Genomic DNA, 13,018 nt, shown 5'->3' with positions numbered 1-13,018 from the left:
AAGGCTTATCTTAAAAGAATCTATTACTTAAAAAAGACAATTATAACACATTATTTTAAGATTATTAACGAAAAGCTATCTTTGTTTAGCTTAAGCTTTAATACTTTTACTTTAAAGATAAATACATTAACAAGCATTATAAGCATGTCTTTTTAATAGTATACGGACAGCTACAAAACAGCTTCGGTAAAAAAAATACTCGACGAAACTATTAAGATTAATATTAAGTGCAAGATAAAAAGCGTTAAAGATCTTAAATATAAAGTAGCTATTTTAAATAAAAAAGACGCTACGAATATTAATATAAAGATAACAGATAATAGATCGAAGAAAAGACAAAAAGTAATAAGAGCATTAAATGATATAAACACTATCGAAGTCGTTAAGCAAAACGCTAAGAAGCTAGCTTTAAAAAAAGCTTTTACGAAAGACAAGGTAAAGATAAGAAGTAAAAAATTAAGACAGCTAAGAAAGATCGTAAGCTGTAAAAAGAAAAGACCGATAGATTACGGCGATTTAGCGGCGAAATTCGAAATGATTATCAACTTTTTAAAGCTCTTTTAGCTATTATTAAAAGTATTTAAATAGTTCCGGAAGTTATTTATAAAAAAGAATATAAAAAAAAGGAAATCGCAAACGATACTAACGGCCGAGAGTTAAGCAAACTTTAAATCGATATTATTTTAGATTTGCTCGTATATATACTTCGACGAGAAGGCTTAAAAAATAATATTATATATACGCATAAAGATAAAGAAAAAGACAGTTAAAATAAAGTTGCTTATAAAAATGATTATAATAGATTAAGGTTTTAATATCGTATTAATATCTTTTAGCTTTGCGAAAAAGCTGAATCTAAAGTTTAAATCACTAGCATTAGCAAACTACGAAAAAGTCAGCTTTAGCATAGCAGACGGAAAGGTCTACGACTTAATAAAATTCGTTACGATCGAGATAAAAGTAAAAGGAATATAAAAACAAATCGATATCTTCGTTAAAAAAGACGCAAGAATAAAAAACATAGAATTAAGCTTGCTATTAAGTTTAACGTAAATGCATATAATAGACGTTAAGTTAAAGATTCGAGTTAAGAAGCTTATAATCGGTAGCAACGTATTAAGAAAGAAGCAAGTAATGATTTAATGCTTTTTTTTCGAACTATTAAAAAAGATCAACTTAATCTTATAGCTTAAAAAAGAATTTAAAAAATCCTTCGACAACTTAATAATAAAGTTCAAACTATTAAAGTCAGATCTTTTTACGATAAACACGGAACATAAGTTAGACTTAAACAATTTAAACGACTTAAAAGACTCGGAAAACTAAGTCACTTAAGCCGCTTTAGCGATAGCGTAAAACTCATTTAACGAAAAAGAGTTCACTTTCGAATTAAGAGAATTCTTATTAAGTAACTCTTTTAGCTTAAATAATGCAACGATAATCTTATAACATAAAGAACTTTAACTTTAGTCTTAACACAATGCTATTAAACACTACTTAAAGAATTCACTTTTATATAAATCGATAAGAAAGACTTGCAAACACTACTCTTAAAGATTAAAGCTTTAAGACTTATTAAAATTACGAAGAACAATATATTAAAGATCTAGTCGAGATTATATAAGGTCTACTTAATAATAAAGAGTTTCTCGATAAAGAAAAGAGTTATTAAACTATTACGTAAAGACTTAGAATCCTTTATACTAAAAAAGTAAGTAATAAAATGCGGACTTACTTTTAAAGATAAAATCTTATTAAACAAGTTGAAAGATATTTAAGTTTTGATATACACATACCGAAAAGTGAATAGCGCAAGACTCGATGATTTCCTTTACATAAACCTTATTACTTATTAATACAAAGTTCTTAAAAAAGCTACTTTAATAGCAGATAACGTTCCGAGACGATACTTATTTACAAAACTAGCATAGCTATACAAAACGATTAAAAAAAAAGTAAGGAATAGTATATTTAAAAGCATAATGCTTGCAAATAAGAAGCTGAGTGATTAAAACAGCTACTCGAACTTAATTTAAAAGTCGGAAAAATCAAAACCCGAAAAAAGTAAGTTTCGAGTTACGTTCGATTACTTAAAAGTAAAAGAAAAGATCTTAAGATATACACTAGTTAAGCTAAGAGAATGCTACGTGTACTTAAACTATTTTTAACACAAAGTGTTTTCTTAAATAGATCTTAAACACGGATACTAGTCGGTATCTATCTACTCCGACGATCGTTATATTTACGCTTTTTTTATATCAAGTCACTTTTAATTGCAACCAACTCGGATAACTTAAAGAAAAGAAAGCTCGGTTTTTACATTTAATAAATTAATAAAGACTATACTCGAAAAGATATTAAAGTCTTAAAGAGCAATAGACGAAAGATTTAATAACTCGGAACCTTTACTTTTCTTTTTTATATTCGACGAAAACGAAGCATTTTTATTAAAGCTAAAATATTATATAAACGACGTTTTCTCGAAAGTAAAGAACTTTAAAAAGGCATTCACTTTTTTAGAACAATATTAGCTACCGCGCTTATTATAGTCGCAATTAAAGCTTACTTTTAAGAAATGTTTTTTATTTATAACTAAAGTTATAATACTAAGAGTAATATACAAATCAAGTAGAAGAGCAATAATAAAGAAAGAAAGAGCATAAAGCATTAAGGATTAACTTACTTTTCGCAATGCTTAAAAAACAAAACGCTTTTTAAGATCGATTTAAATTATTAGAAATTAAGTTAAAAACTTCGCAAAGATTACTCGCTCTTTTAATCGGCTTATAAGCGAGGTAGATTAAACGTAAAAGAAAGCAGAATGCATGTCTTTCAACATCTTAAAAGACTTTTGCAGCAGAGCTTTAAAACGATTCGATTATATACTTAACAAACCGATGCTAATATACACAAATGCGAGTGCTTATATTAAAAGATGCTATATTACTTAAACATAAAATAGCGGAGACGAAGTACTTTTGCTTTTTAATAGCTTTATTTTAACGAAAACATAACGTTAATATAAGATATATAAGAGAGAGCTGTTAGTGATAGTCGAATTCTATTGCAAATACAATTATATATTGAAATGCGATAAAGCAAGCATAGTGTTTACCGACCATAAACTATTAACACACTTTTTAGATTTTAAGTTAATATAAAAAAAGATCTACGCAAAATAAGCTTGCGAGCTAAAGAACTTTAATATAACGATACAATACATCGAAAGCTATAGAAACCAAGTTGCCGACGCTTTATTTAAAACGATCTTTTTAAAAGATGATTATCGAGGTTTAGAATTCGAAAAGTTCGAAACGATCTCGAAGATAAATAAAGATAAAGTTTAGATCTAAAAAAACGAGAAAAAAGAGTATAGATAGCTATTAAAAGAAGTAAAGAACTTATTAAGAGACTTAAAACTAAAGAAAGTTAACGCAATAAAACATATGCTAAAACTTAAGTCTATTTTATAATTATTCGAAAGAGCTTAAAAAGACGTCAAGTTCGTATTAGCTTTATATCGAGCAAAAGGATCGAAATACGTTATTAAGTTAAAACCGATATTAAGAAAAGGAATCTCGATATTAAACTACTTGCAATCGATGCTTACTTAAACTAATATAATGCTCGACTATCTTTTAAAGATATTAAATATAATTCTTTTTTAAGAAAAAGCTTATCGATAATGCTCGTAGTATATAGATATCTTTAACTTAGTTGCTTACGGCATCTTTTTTATAAACTCGGACAAAGTTAAGCAAAAGAGATTGCAAACGAAAGCGAGCTTTTATAAGTAAAAAAAGAAAATATTATAGTATTATTAAAAGCAAGTGTAAAGAACATGTCTAACGCTTAAAGACATTAAGAAAGCGCTTCGGACGGCTTATAACTAAGAAGGTCACTTCGCTATCATTATTATTATAAAAAAGTTAAGAAACGTATAATAGCTTATTATAATTAAAGACGTATACTTGTATATCTTAAGATGCTTAGATTGCGCGAAGCACGGCACCGCTATAAGATCTCAATTATTATTTAGTGTAATAGTCTCGAGATCGATAGAACTTCTTAAAGCAGACTTTTGCGGACTTTTCTTAAAAGTACTAGAAACATTTTGGTTCTTTTTAATTATTATAAACTACTTTTCGAGATTCATTTAAGCGTTCTTTTATATCGCATTCGATTTAAAAAACGTTATACGCTATCTTATAAAGCTATTCGACCAAGATAGAACGCTAATCGGATTTTATATCGACTTCGGTAGCTACTTTAACGATATAGTTCGGAATTTTATAAGCAAGAGAAGAGTCTTATAAACTAATTCTTTATTAGCATCGAAGAAATCAATAAGCATAGCGGAGAAAGCGGTCGATATAATACAAAAAGCGATAGCGAAAACTAAAAAAGCATTCGAAGACAAGTTTAAAAAGGTAATATTCGAAACGAACGCGAAAGAGATCTTTTACTTAAGATACTTATTATTCAAGATCTATTAAAGACACACTTTTAAAGCAATAATAAATTTAGCTTTTTTAACGTATTATACGAAGATCATCTACAAAACACTTTTAAACAAAAGGTTCTTAGACGAACTATAAAGAGCAGACTTTATAAAAACAAAAGATTAAAAGAACGCTGTCTTAAAACATATCGCAGAGCACGAGGTCATTAAGCAAAACGTCCGAGAAAGCTTTAAAAAAAAAGAATTATTCTTTTAAAAAGTCAAGAGCTTATTATTAAGATTTCTTATAATGCTGTACGATTAAAAAGCAATTGAGCAAAAACTCAAACCATTTTAAAAAAGCTTATTTAAAGTATTAAGCTTAAAAAGTAAGCATAAGAGATCATATACTTTAGAACAGATTAATAAGAAAGCGATATTACGACACTTTCACATAGACTAACTCAAGCTATTTTACTTGCGGACTTCTTATTTGATAACAAGAAAAAAAGAAAGACTGCTAACGTACTAGAATTTAAAAGCTAGTACTTCGGAACACTCGCTGCTATCGGAGCTTAAGAAGAAAAAAAAAAAGAAAGAAAAGTTAATTAAAACGGTCGCAAGACATTAAGAAAAGTGAAAAGATAAAAAAGAGATAAAGTTTAGAGATTTTAATAAGAGTTATCAAGGAATATTGATATTAGCGCAAAGGAAACTAAAAAGCGAGTGAAGAAGGAAATTATAAAAGTTAAGTAACGATACCTTAGCGGAGTTTAAAATTCTTTTAAAAAGAATAATAAGCATTAAGCACTTAATTAAAAAAGAAAGTCTTTGGGTCGAAAACTTCGTAAGATAAGGTTATGTGATAGCTTGAGGCTGTTAAGCCTGTTAGAAGCACGTGCACGCTAAAGAAGGTACATAGACTTCTCTTACCAAAAAGAACTTAGAAATATGATCCTCTCTACACAACACGGTCCCCCCCCTACCACTGAAGTGGTACTTACTGCAGAGAGGTGGTCCTAGCCTACCGGTACACTCATCGACAAGTGTCTCTCCAACCTCCAGACTGGCCGGCACCAAACCACTGGTATGAGAGCCACATCTCCTGCACATAGAAACGAGAAAGCGAAGCCTTTCCACACTTTTTATTAGGTACCCCCTTTCTGTGATGAACACGTAGTTCTGTCACTTCTTTAACCGCTTGTGCAGAGTCATCTTTGCTAGTCTTTTACAACACGCTATAAGCGAACAAATATTTAGAGAAAGATATCAATATAGAAAGATATCAATATAGATAGATATCAATATAGGTAGATAGATATCAAGCTAGATAGATAACCTATCCTAAACACCTCTTCGATCTACCTCTCACGGCTGTCAAAGCTAACACGGTAGCACAAGTAACACCCAAATCCATAACCAGCCATCTCCGGACCAGACCCAGTCTCGCTCGCAAAAGCGTAAACAAACCGCCGCACGATCGGCGTGTATGTATGTAGGTACATCATGGATACAGTAAGTAAAGGCCCAATCCAACCAGGCTCTTCGGTCCGGCATACTCACTCGCTGCCAGGTCGAGAATATCTGATCCCGCCAGCTATATATGTAAATGTGTGTAGTGATCAAAAGCTTGGAAGCACGAACTCGGCTCTGGCGAGAGCAACTTTTGATGTTCTCGCCCCCTCGTCTCTCCCTGCTTGATGCCGCCCCGGATCCTTTTGGCTTGGGCACGTATACATGTATGCTTGAGCTTGAAAGTTCCAGCAGCTGATAGCAAAAATGCGATGGAGAGACGGAGAACAAAAACCGGGAGGTGCGGTCATGAATGAGCTCCTGCCGAGACTCATCTGCAAGTCGATTTATCCGCTTGGCTCACAGAGATAGAGCATAGCCGACAGAGCAGGTACCAGAGGATAGCACCAGGACAAGACGCTCCCCTAAAGCGAAACCAAAGATGAAAGGCATTTATTCCCTCGGATCTATACAGGACTCCCTCCCTGCAGAAACGCCTGGTCCGCAATTAAGTCACTATCCAGTCCGGTCTCCACCAATTATGTAGCCCATAACCCACAAGGTCGAAAATCCCTCTCATAACGATCCTCACAATTTCCTGGACATCTGGACTCATTCTCCTCCCATCCTCAAGCAGGAACCGCGTCGGCTTGCGCGATTAATCTAGCCCTCCATCCATTGCACACCTCCTCAAATCCACCAACTACATCCCCACAAACACCCGCACACTCCCTCGCACCTAGTCTCTCGCCCCAGTTGTGCCTCTTGAGCCATATCTCGCCCTCTTCCCTCGCCTCCTCTTCCTTCCGCATCTCGGCTACTAGTTCCCTGGTGCTTTTCAGACGGCGTGCAGCGGTTGCGGTTGTTTGTCTTGACATGTGAAGCGTATCGGATAGGTAGTTGAGGGTGTGCACTAGATCGGCTGTCAGGCTGTGGAGTTGATCGAGGGATTGGAAGGCTGCGGCTGTGGGGCGAGGCATAGATTCTCCGGTGGTGACGAGAAGTGGCATTAGTTCGTTGATAAATTCTTCGTCGGGTGGTATGGAGCCTGGGGAGAATAGGGGGTAGGCGAGGGATTGGAGGAGGCGAGTTTGGTGGTGGAGATGTGTTGAAAGTGCCGAGTGTGCTGTGATGAGTCTGGCAATATATTAATTAATCGTGGCTTTCTGGTATGATGCTCGGAACCAACCTCGTAGCATTCCCCTCGACACCAGATTGCCCACCGAGATCCTTGAGGCCATCTATCACCCTCTTCACAACACTTTCTCTGTCCGTCCCATTATTCTCTGCGCCCCTTCTTGCCAGACTATCGACCATGTCCATCCTAGCCAACAGTCCTGTCGGCATACCAGGCGACTCCAGATCCGAGTCTCCTCCGTAATCGCTTCCGTCGTACTCACTCGGTTGTCTCCTATGTCTTCTTCCTCCTCCTATGGTTGGCGTCGGCGGTGTCAGGTTCGCAGATTTCGGCTGGACCTGCACAGGAGAGGACCCAACATCCACACCACTATCCCTCGTCGGTCCGTTCCCCTCATCTCTAACCTCCTGGAAATTCATGTCCGGTTCGTAGTCCTCATCGTCTTCTTCCTCGCCCTCCTCCCATGCATCCGCCAGTTCGTCCGCTAGATTGCCCAGGCCATTCGACGGGGCAGCCGGCCCACCGCTACTGAAGACATCTGGACCGATCGAATCGGTCCTCGTGCGGTTGTTCCTGCCGGGCGAAATAGGAGTGTTGATGCTGCCTTTCGAATGCCGTCGAGGGCTTCCGCTGTATGAGAGGGGCGTAGCAAACGAGAGGTCGGTGGCAGAGGGGCCTCTGCTATGCGAAGGGGTTCGCGGCGAGGTAGGCATTGGGAGCGTGGAGGGGCAGTATTCAGCCCGCTTTGAGTGTCTGTTTATTTTCCCTGCAACTCTCTGGCATCCAGTCCCAGCTCAAAAACTGCGCTGTTCAGACTCCTTCCAATCCCTTGTCCTTGTTCGTGTCCAAAATTCCCGAGCTATATTTCGTTCAGCCCGGTATGAGGCAGTAAGCTCTGGCGGGATTGTAGGAAGAGCCGGAAAACGTGTCGCCGGTGGCAGACGAGAGCGTGATGTTTTGGACGATGGGATTTATTGACTTGTGGATGAGGTGAAGTGTTGCTATGTCGTTGGCGCATATATCCTTGTCTGTAGAGATTGCGGTAATGCGTTGCAGACAAGGGCGTGCATTCCTCTGACAATAATTACGGACAGAACAGAAGCTTGGCTCCGACCAAGATGCGAACTGAAACGGCTGTCAATCGTGTCGCCGGTGGCTATTTGCTAGAGACGAAATGTGTTGACGACATTGGGACGTTGTCGTCAGCTACCGGTACTGACTGTATAGGGCCTTTTTGCCTGCAAAAGCTTCAATTTCAGCCTCGTCCACAACAGCCATGGCATCAACAACGCGCACATGGAACACCAACATTCACATCGTGCTTCAACGTCACTCCACAACTCGACTCTGAGCTCTCTACGGGGCTGGTAACATATTAACCCGTACCATACTCCGGGTCATAAACTCTCCAAACCATGACATCCATACGGCCCTTCCATGCGATGGACATCTTCCATTTTAACCCCACCAACCTGGATCCTCTGACCGAAACATATGATCTGAATTTCTACCTCTCGTACATAGCTCGATGGCCGCACCTTTTTGATGTAGCGGAGGGCCAGGATGGGACTGTCGACGGCTACAGTACGGACTCCTCACTACTGTTACCCTTCTCCTTCAGGATATGCAAGTGTATATAGGTACCTAGGTACTGACACCTCATAGTAATGGGCAAACTCGAGTCCTCCCCCTCCTACCTGATTCATCACGAGCATTACCTCCCGTTCCACGCCCACATTACAGCTCTCACTGTCGCTCCCCACGCGCGTCGTCTCGGTCTCGCGCGAACCCTCTCCTCCTCCCTAGAAACCAACGGTGACCAATACGATGCCTGGTTCGTCGACCTCTTCGTCCGGAAATCAAACAAGATCGCGCAAGCTTTGTACACGGGACTGGGCTACAGCGTCTTTAGGGCAGTGAAGGATTATTATATCGATGATTGCAGCGGGCAGGGCAATGACGGGGAGGATGCGTGGGATATGCGGAAGCCGCTGGCGAGGGACAAGGAGCTGAAGCATATCAGGAGTGATGGGGAGAAGTGGGAGATTTCACCTGAGGATATTTACTGAGGTAGGATTGGAGAATACTTAACCTCAAAACCTCCCAGGTGGGAAAAAAGGTGCCGAGAGAGGAAGTGCATGGAATTACTTAAGAGTGTGTAGAAAGATAGATACGCTCCGAATGTCCTTCATCGGGAATTTAGGAGGAGTAGGACTTGGTAAAAGTCTCGATGATTCCAAAAGCAGACTGATCAGAGCTTGTGTAGGGGAATAGAAATTCCCCAGCATCGAGGAACAAAGATCGCCTCACTGCCAAACATCGTCTCATCAAGCCTGGTCGATTGACTCTTTAAAGAAAACAGTGAAGAGGGGGAAGAGGCAAATAGACATGGATATATACATACATACATCAAAAACCATGAGAACCACAAATACGAATCTAACTAAAATCACCCTCAGAGCCACAACCACAACCACTTCACTTCACAACCACTTGCCTTCACACCCAAACACAGCATCCCATCTACAAATCCCCAGACAGAAAACAATCCAAACAAAACAAAACGATGCAGCCAGCTGTCCCTTCAGCATTCAAGCCATAGTAGTAGCTCCTTAAAGTGCGATACAGCCAGCTATTTCTCGAGCATTTCCCTCTCTCCTATCAATCGGCTATTAGTCAAGTTTTTATAGATTATACGTCGTGTATTGATCAGTAAAATGTAGTAGTACAGTGGGAGTTAGCTCGAGTTCACGTTCTCGGAGCACCTCAGGTATATCCCCAAAGGGGCCGAAACCTGCAGATTTCACTTGCAGATCTGGCCTGCAGCTTTTGCTAAAACACTCCTGATGTAGGTAGAACGACTCCATTGGGTATACACAGGCTCGCGTCGCTGGCGATGGGATGGCCATGGCTGCCAGCCCCAGCCCCAGCTTTGCCAGCCAAACGTCCTTATTTTTCACAAACATGTTAAAAACAAACCGAGGATCGCCTGCCTCACTGCCAAACAATCGTCTCATCAAGCCTGCCTCTCATTGATAGGTAGGCATTCCAGGATGTCCAGCTATATCCCGCCATCTCCCCCAAGGCACCTCTTGGTTCACATAGCTCGCCAGCTCTTCTTCTGTTTCATAGCATGTAGCGTAGAAATCCAAGGTATCCCCGTCGACAACATCGATGGGGATGACCATCTGCAGATTGCTCCCGAAGCGACTAATATACGAGAACCGTAGCACCTTTGTGGCGTCGACGTCGGGCAGCTCCGCATGGATATAATTCAAGATGTCTTTTTCTGGGGTGTTCCAGAGGACCTTTTCCTCATATGTGGCATACGAGACCTCTTCCGTCCAGTATTCCGGGACCCAGATCTTCCTCACTGCTTTCATCAATTCCAGGTTCGCTTCGATAACACAAACCCACTTTTCGCGGCCTGGCCTCCCCGGCCAGCTACCCGGCTTGTTTGCTATTGGGATATGTATTAGCGCCCGCGCGTAGCAACGGTGACGGATTCTACGAATGTGTATAGAAATCAAACTCACTCAAGTAGTAGCCATATCCCAATTGAAACACGTTTGGATCTTCATCCTCGGTCCATCTGACGCTGAATGGCTTGTTGTCTAGATTGGTGGTAAAGGCTTCTTCCTGTCATTCGCGTCATTAATCTAAGCTCATGCCAGGTATTTCAAGTGAAACAAACTTACTTCGTTAACTGTTCGATAGCCGATTAACATTCTTCCTTCACCTTGAGCTCTACTGAATAGAAAGCTCAAGGCTAGCAAGAGCGGGCAGATGTATTGCGATAATATAATCATGTTCAGAGAGTGGGAGCTGGCGAAGGAGAACAACCTTGCAAGAGAAGAGGATGGTAAAGGAGAGGATGGTAAAGGAGAGGATGGTATAGGAGAGGATGGTAAAGGAGAGGATGGCAAAGAAGAAGATGGTAAAGTAGAGAGAGGATGGTAAAGAAGAAGATGGCAAAGAAGGTGGAGAATTCACGCTGACTTGGGTGCAGAAATGGGCATATATCTTTATATATACATATACATATATATAAATGTATATAAATATGTATATATATTCCATAGTGCGTGTCTTTGGCTGATCCAGTCCGGTGTTGTATTCCTTTCACTTATTTTAGCAACTTATAATTTGTAAGAAATTGTTCTTGACGTGTGCCCAAGAACATCCTAGACATCAAGTTGGATTTAAGCTATTCATGGTGCCAGGTACTCGCGCGGACACGAAGTCCGTCCGCCAAGGGGAAAATCTTAGAGACGCGTGCTGCGCTGGAGTGCCTCTTCAGTAGAGTCCTGCAACCTATTTTTGGGCGATTTCCGCCTTGGCGGACAGACTTCCATGGCCACATGAGTACGGGTATTGCAATCTCCTTCTTCAATTTGAAAATATCAACCTGTAAGCACAGGTAAACTAACCCCCGCTAATTACTATGTACTACTACTAGTACCTTTGCACTGTGCTGCACTTTGCACGGGCCAAAGTGTCACTGAGGGTGGTCGGAAAGTATAAATCTTTAATTTAAACTCCCGAGCGATACTCAAAGCTGATACACAAACAGACTGGGCCGGCCAACAAACTGGCGTGTGACCTGAACGAGAAAAGAGCACCACACTGCATCGCTGATACATGAGAAAACAGGCTAGGGGGGATCCAAGCTCCGTGCCACCAGGGTTATCAGTCGTGTGAAGACGAGCAATATCAGAATCGGGCAAACCAGAAATCCAATAAGCAAGTACAAGACCTGTTGAATAACTCCATCATGTTTCCACCCCTCCTCAAAGGCTCAGACTGACACGCGTTAGGGTTCATATACCTCCCAATCACTCCATTGAATATAGGCCAGCGCCGCTGGGGTTGGAATGGCCATGGCTGCCAGCCCCGACTTTGCCAGCAAAGCCTCCCTTCTTTCACACATTCTGGTAGTATAATTCCTGTTGATTGGCCAATGGCGTTGAGTGCGGACGTTGTTCATGGCCAGCGCCACCCAATTCCAATCAACACTTCCATTCGGGAGTATGTTGTCGAAACTTCTTGAGAGGGTCCTCAGGACGAGGTCTTCGTACCCTTGCCACATGAAATAAGGCTCACCGCCGTGATAAAGGGGTACCGTCGTAACGTAGTGTGCGATCGTTGCGTTGTCCGGTGGTGGCAGATGTTCAAATTCCGATGCCATTGGTGAAGTCTCGCTCTGCCTTCCCAAACCCCCATGCACGATTCTGCCAATGATGTTGAGCACGCTCTCAGCAGCATAGACACCCATCATGGCTTGCATCTGGTTGAACCTCTCCGTCACATCTCGGTAGGTCCAGCCATGTCCTCCGAGAAACCAGACTTGCAGATCGCTTTGGCGGAGGGCTTCGCAGAGAAAGTAATCATCGATATTGCTCCACAATGAGTCGCCGATTTTTCCAGCCCGTGCCCAGGTTAGAGGCATGTTTGGATCGGCCAAGAATTTTTCCCAGATAGTAGACATGGTTCAGGTGGAAAGTCTTCGCGGGGAGATGGTGTTCGAGTCGAGCGAGGATGGAGTATAGCGAGGATGGAGTATGGCGAGGATGGAGTATGGCGAGGATGGAGTATGGCAAGGATGGAGTATGGCGAGGATGGAGTATGGCAAGGATGAAGTATAGCGACGATGGGGAGTATAGCGAGAATGGAGTATAGCGAGAATGGAGTATAGCGAGAGTGGATTATAGCGAGGACGAAGTATAGCGAGGACGAAGTATAACGAGAATGGAGTATAGCGAGAGTAGCGAGAGTAGAGTATAGGGAGAATAGAGTATAGCGAGGAAGGAGTATAGCAAGGATGGAGTAAAGTGAGGGAAGGTATGGTAGAGCAAAGATCAAATACAGCGAAGGTATAGTAGAGCGAAGATCGAGTACAGCGAAGTCTTTGGATGTGCTAGGCTTGG

General features: G+C 40.7%; 4 protein-coding genes across 4 annotated transcripts; 1 reads left to right on the top strand and 3 right to left on the bottom strand.

The window, feature by feature from the left end:
• Window positions 1-6,582: 6,582 nt before the first annotated feature.
• On the bottom strand, window positions 6,583-7,804 carry L3040_000990 (uncharacterized protein; the record flags this gene model as incomplete). The annotated part of the gene is made up of 2 exons (XM_007289396.1): window positions 6,583-7,090; window positions 7,143-7,804. 2 exons carry the CDS (start codon window positions 7,802-7,804, stop codon window positions 6,583-6,585), a joined length of 1,170 nt encoding a protein of 389 aa, XP_007289458.1.
• A 702-nt stretch (window positions 7,805-8,506) lies between these two features.
• On the top strand, window positions 8,507-9,160 carry L3040_000989 (uncharacterized protein; the record flags this gene model as incomplete). The annotated part of the gene is made up of 2 exons (XM_007289395.1): window positions 8,507-8,675; window positions 8,757-9,160. The coding sequence occupies 2 exons, from the start codon at window positions 8,507-8,509 to the stop codon at window positions 9,158-9,160; spliced, it is 573 nt and encodes a 190-aa protein (XP_007289457.1).
• Window positions 9,161-10,120: 960 nt separating this feature from the next.
• On the bottom strand, window positions 10,121-10,819 carry L3040_000988 (uncharacterized protein; the record flags this gene model as incomplete). The annotated part of the gene is made up of 3 exons (XM_007289394.1): window positions 10,121-10,551; window positions 10,628-10,730; window positions 10,790-10,819. The coding sequence occupies 3 exons, from the start codon at window positions 10,817-10,819 to the stop codon at window positions 10,121-10,123; spliced, it is 564 nt and encodes a 187-aa protein (XP_007289456.1).
• A 1,085-nt stretch (window positions 10,820-11,904) lies between these two features.
• L3040_000987 (uncharacterized protein) lies at window positions 11,905-12,579 on the bottom strand (the record flags this gene model as incomplete). Its single annotated transcript, XM_007289393.1, has 1 exon — window positions 11,905-12,579. One exon carries the CDS (start codon window positions 12,577-12,579, stop codon window positions 11,905-11,907), a length of 675 nt encoding a protein of 224 aa, XP_007289455.1.
• Between the last annotated feature and the right edge of the window lie 439 nt (window positions 12,580-13,018).

The sequence above is a fragment of the Drepanopeziza brunnea genome, assembly GCF_022702325.1.
Source record: "Drepanopeziza brunnea f. sp. 'multigermtubi' strain 214-2 chromosome Unknown ctg1, whole genome shotgun sequence".
NCBI classification, from domain to species: Eukaryota; Fungi; Ascomycota; class Leotiomycetes; order Helotiales; family Drepanopezizaceae; genus Drepanopeziza; species Drepanopeziza brunnea.
Note: the sequence above shows the minus strand (reverse complement) of the source record. Positions and strands in the feature narration are given on the sequence as shown.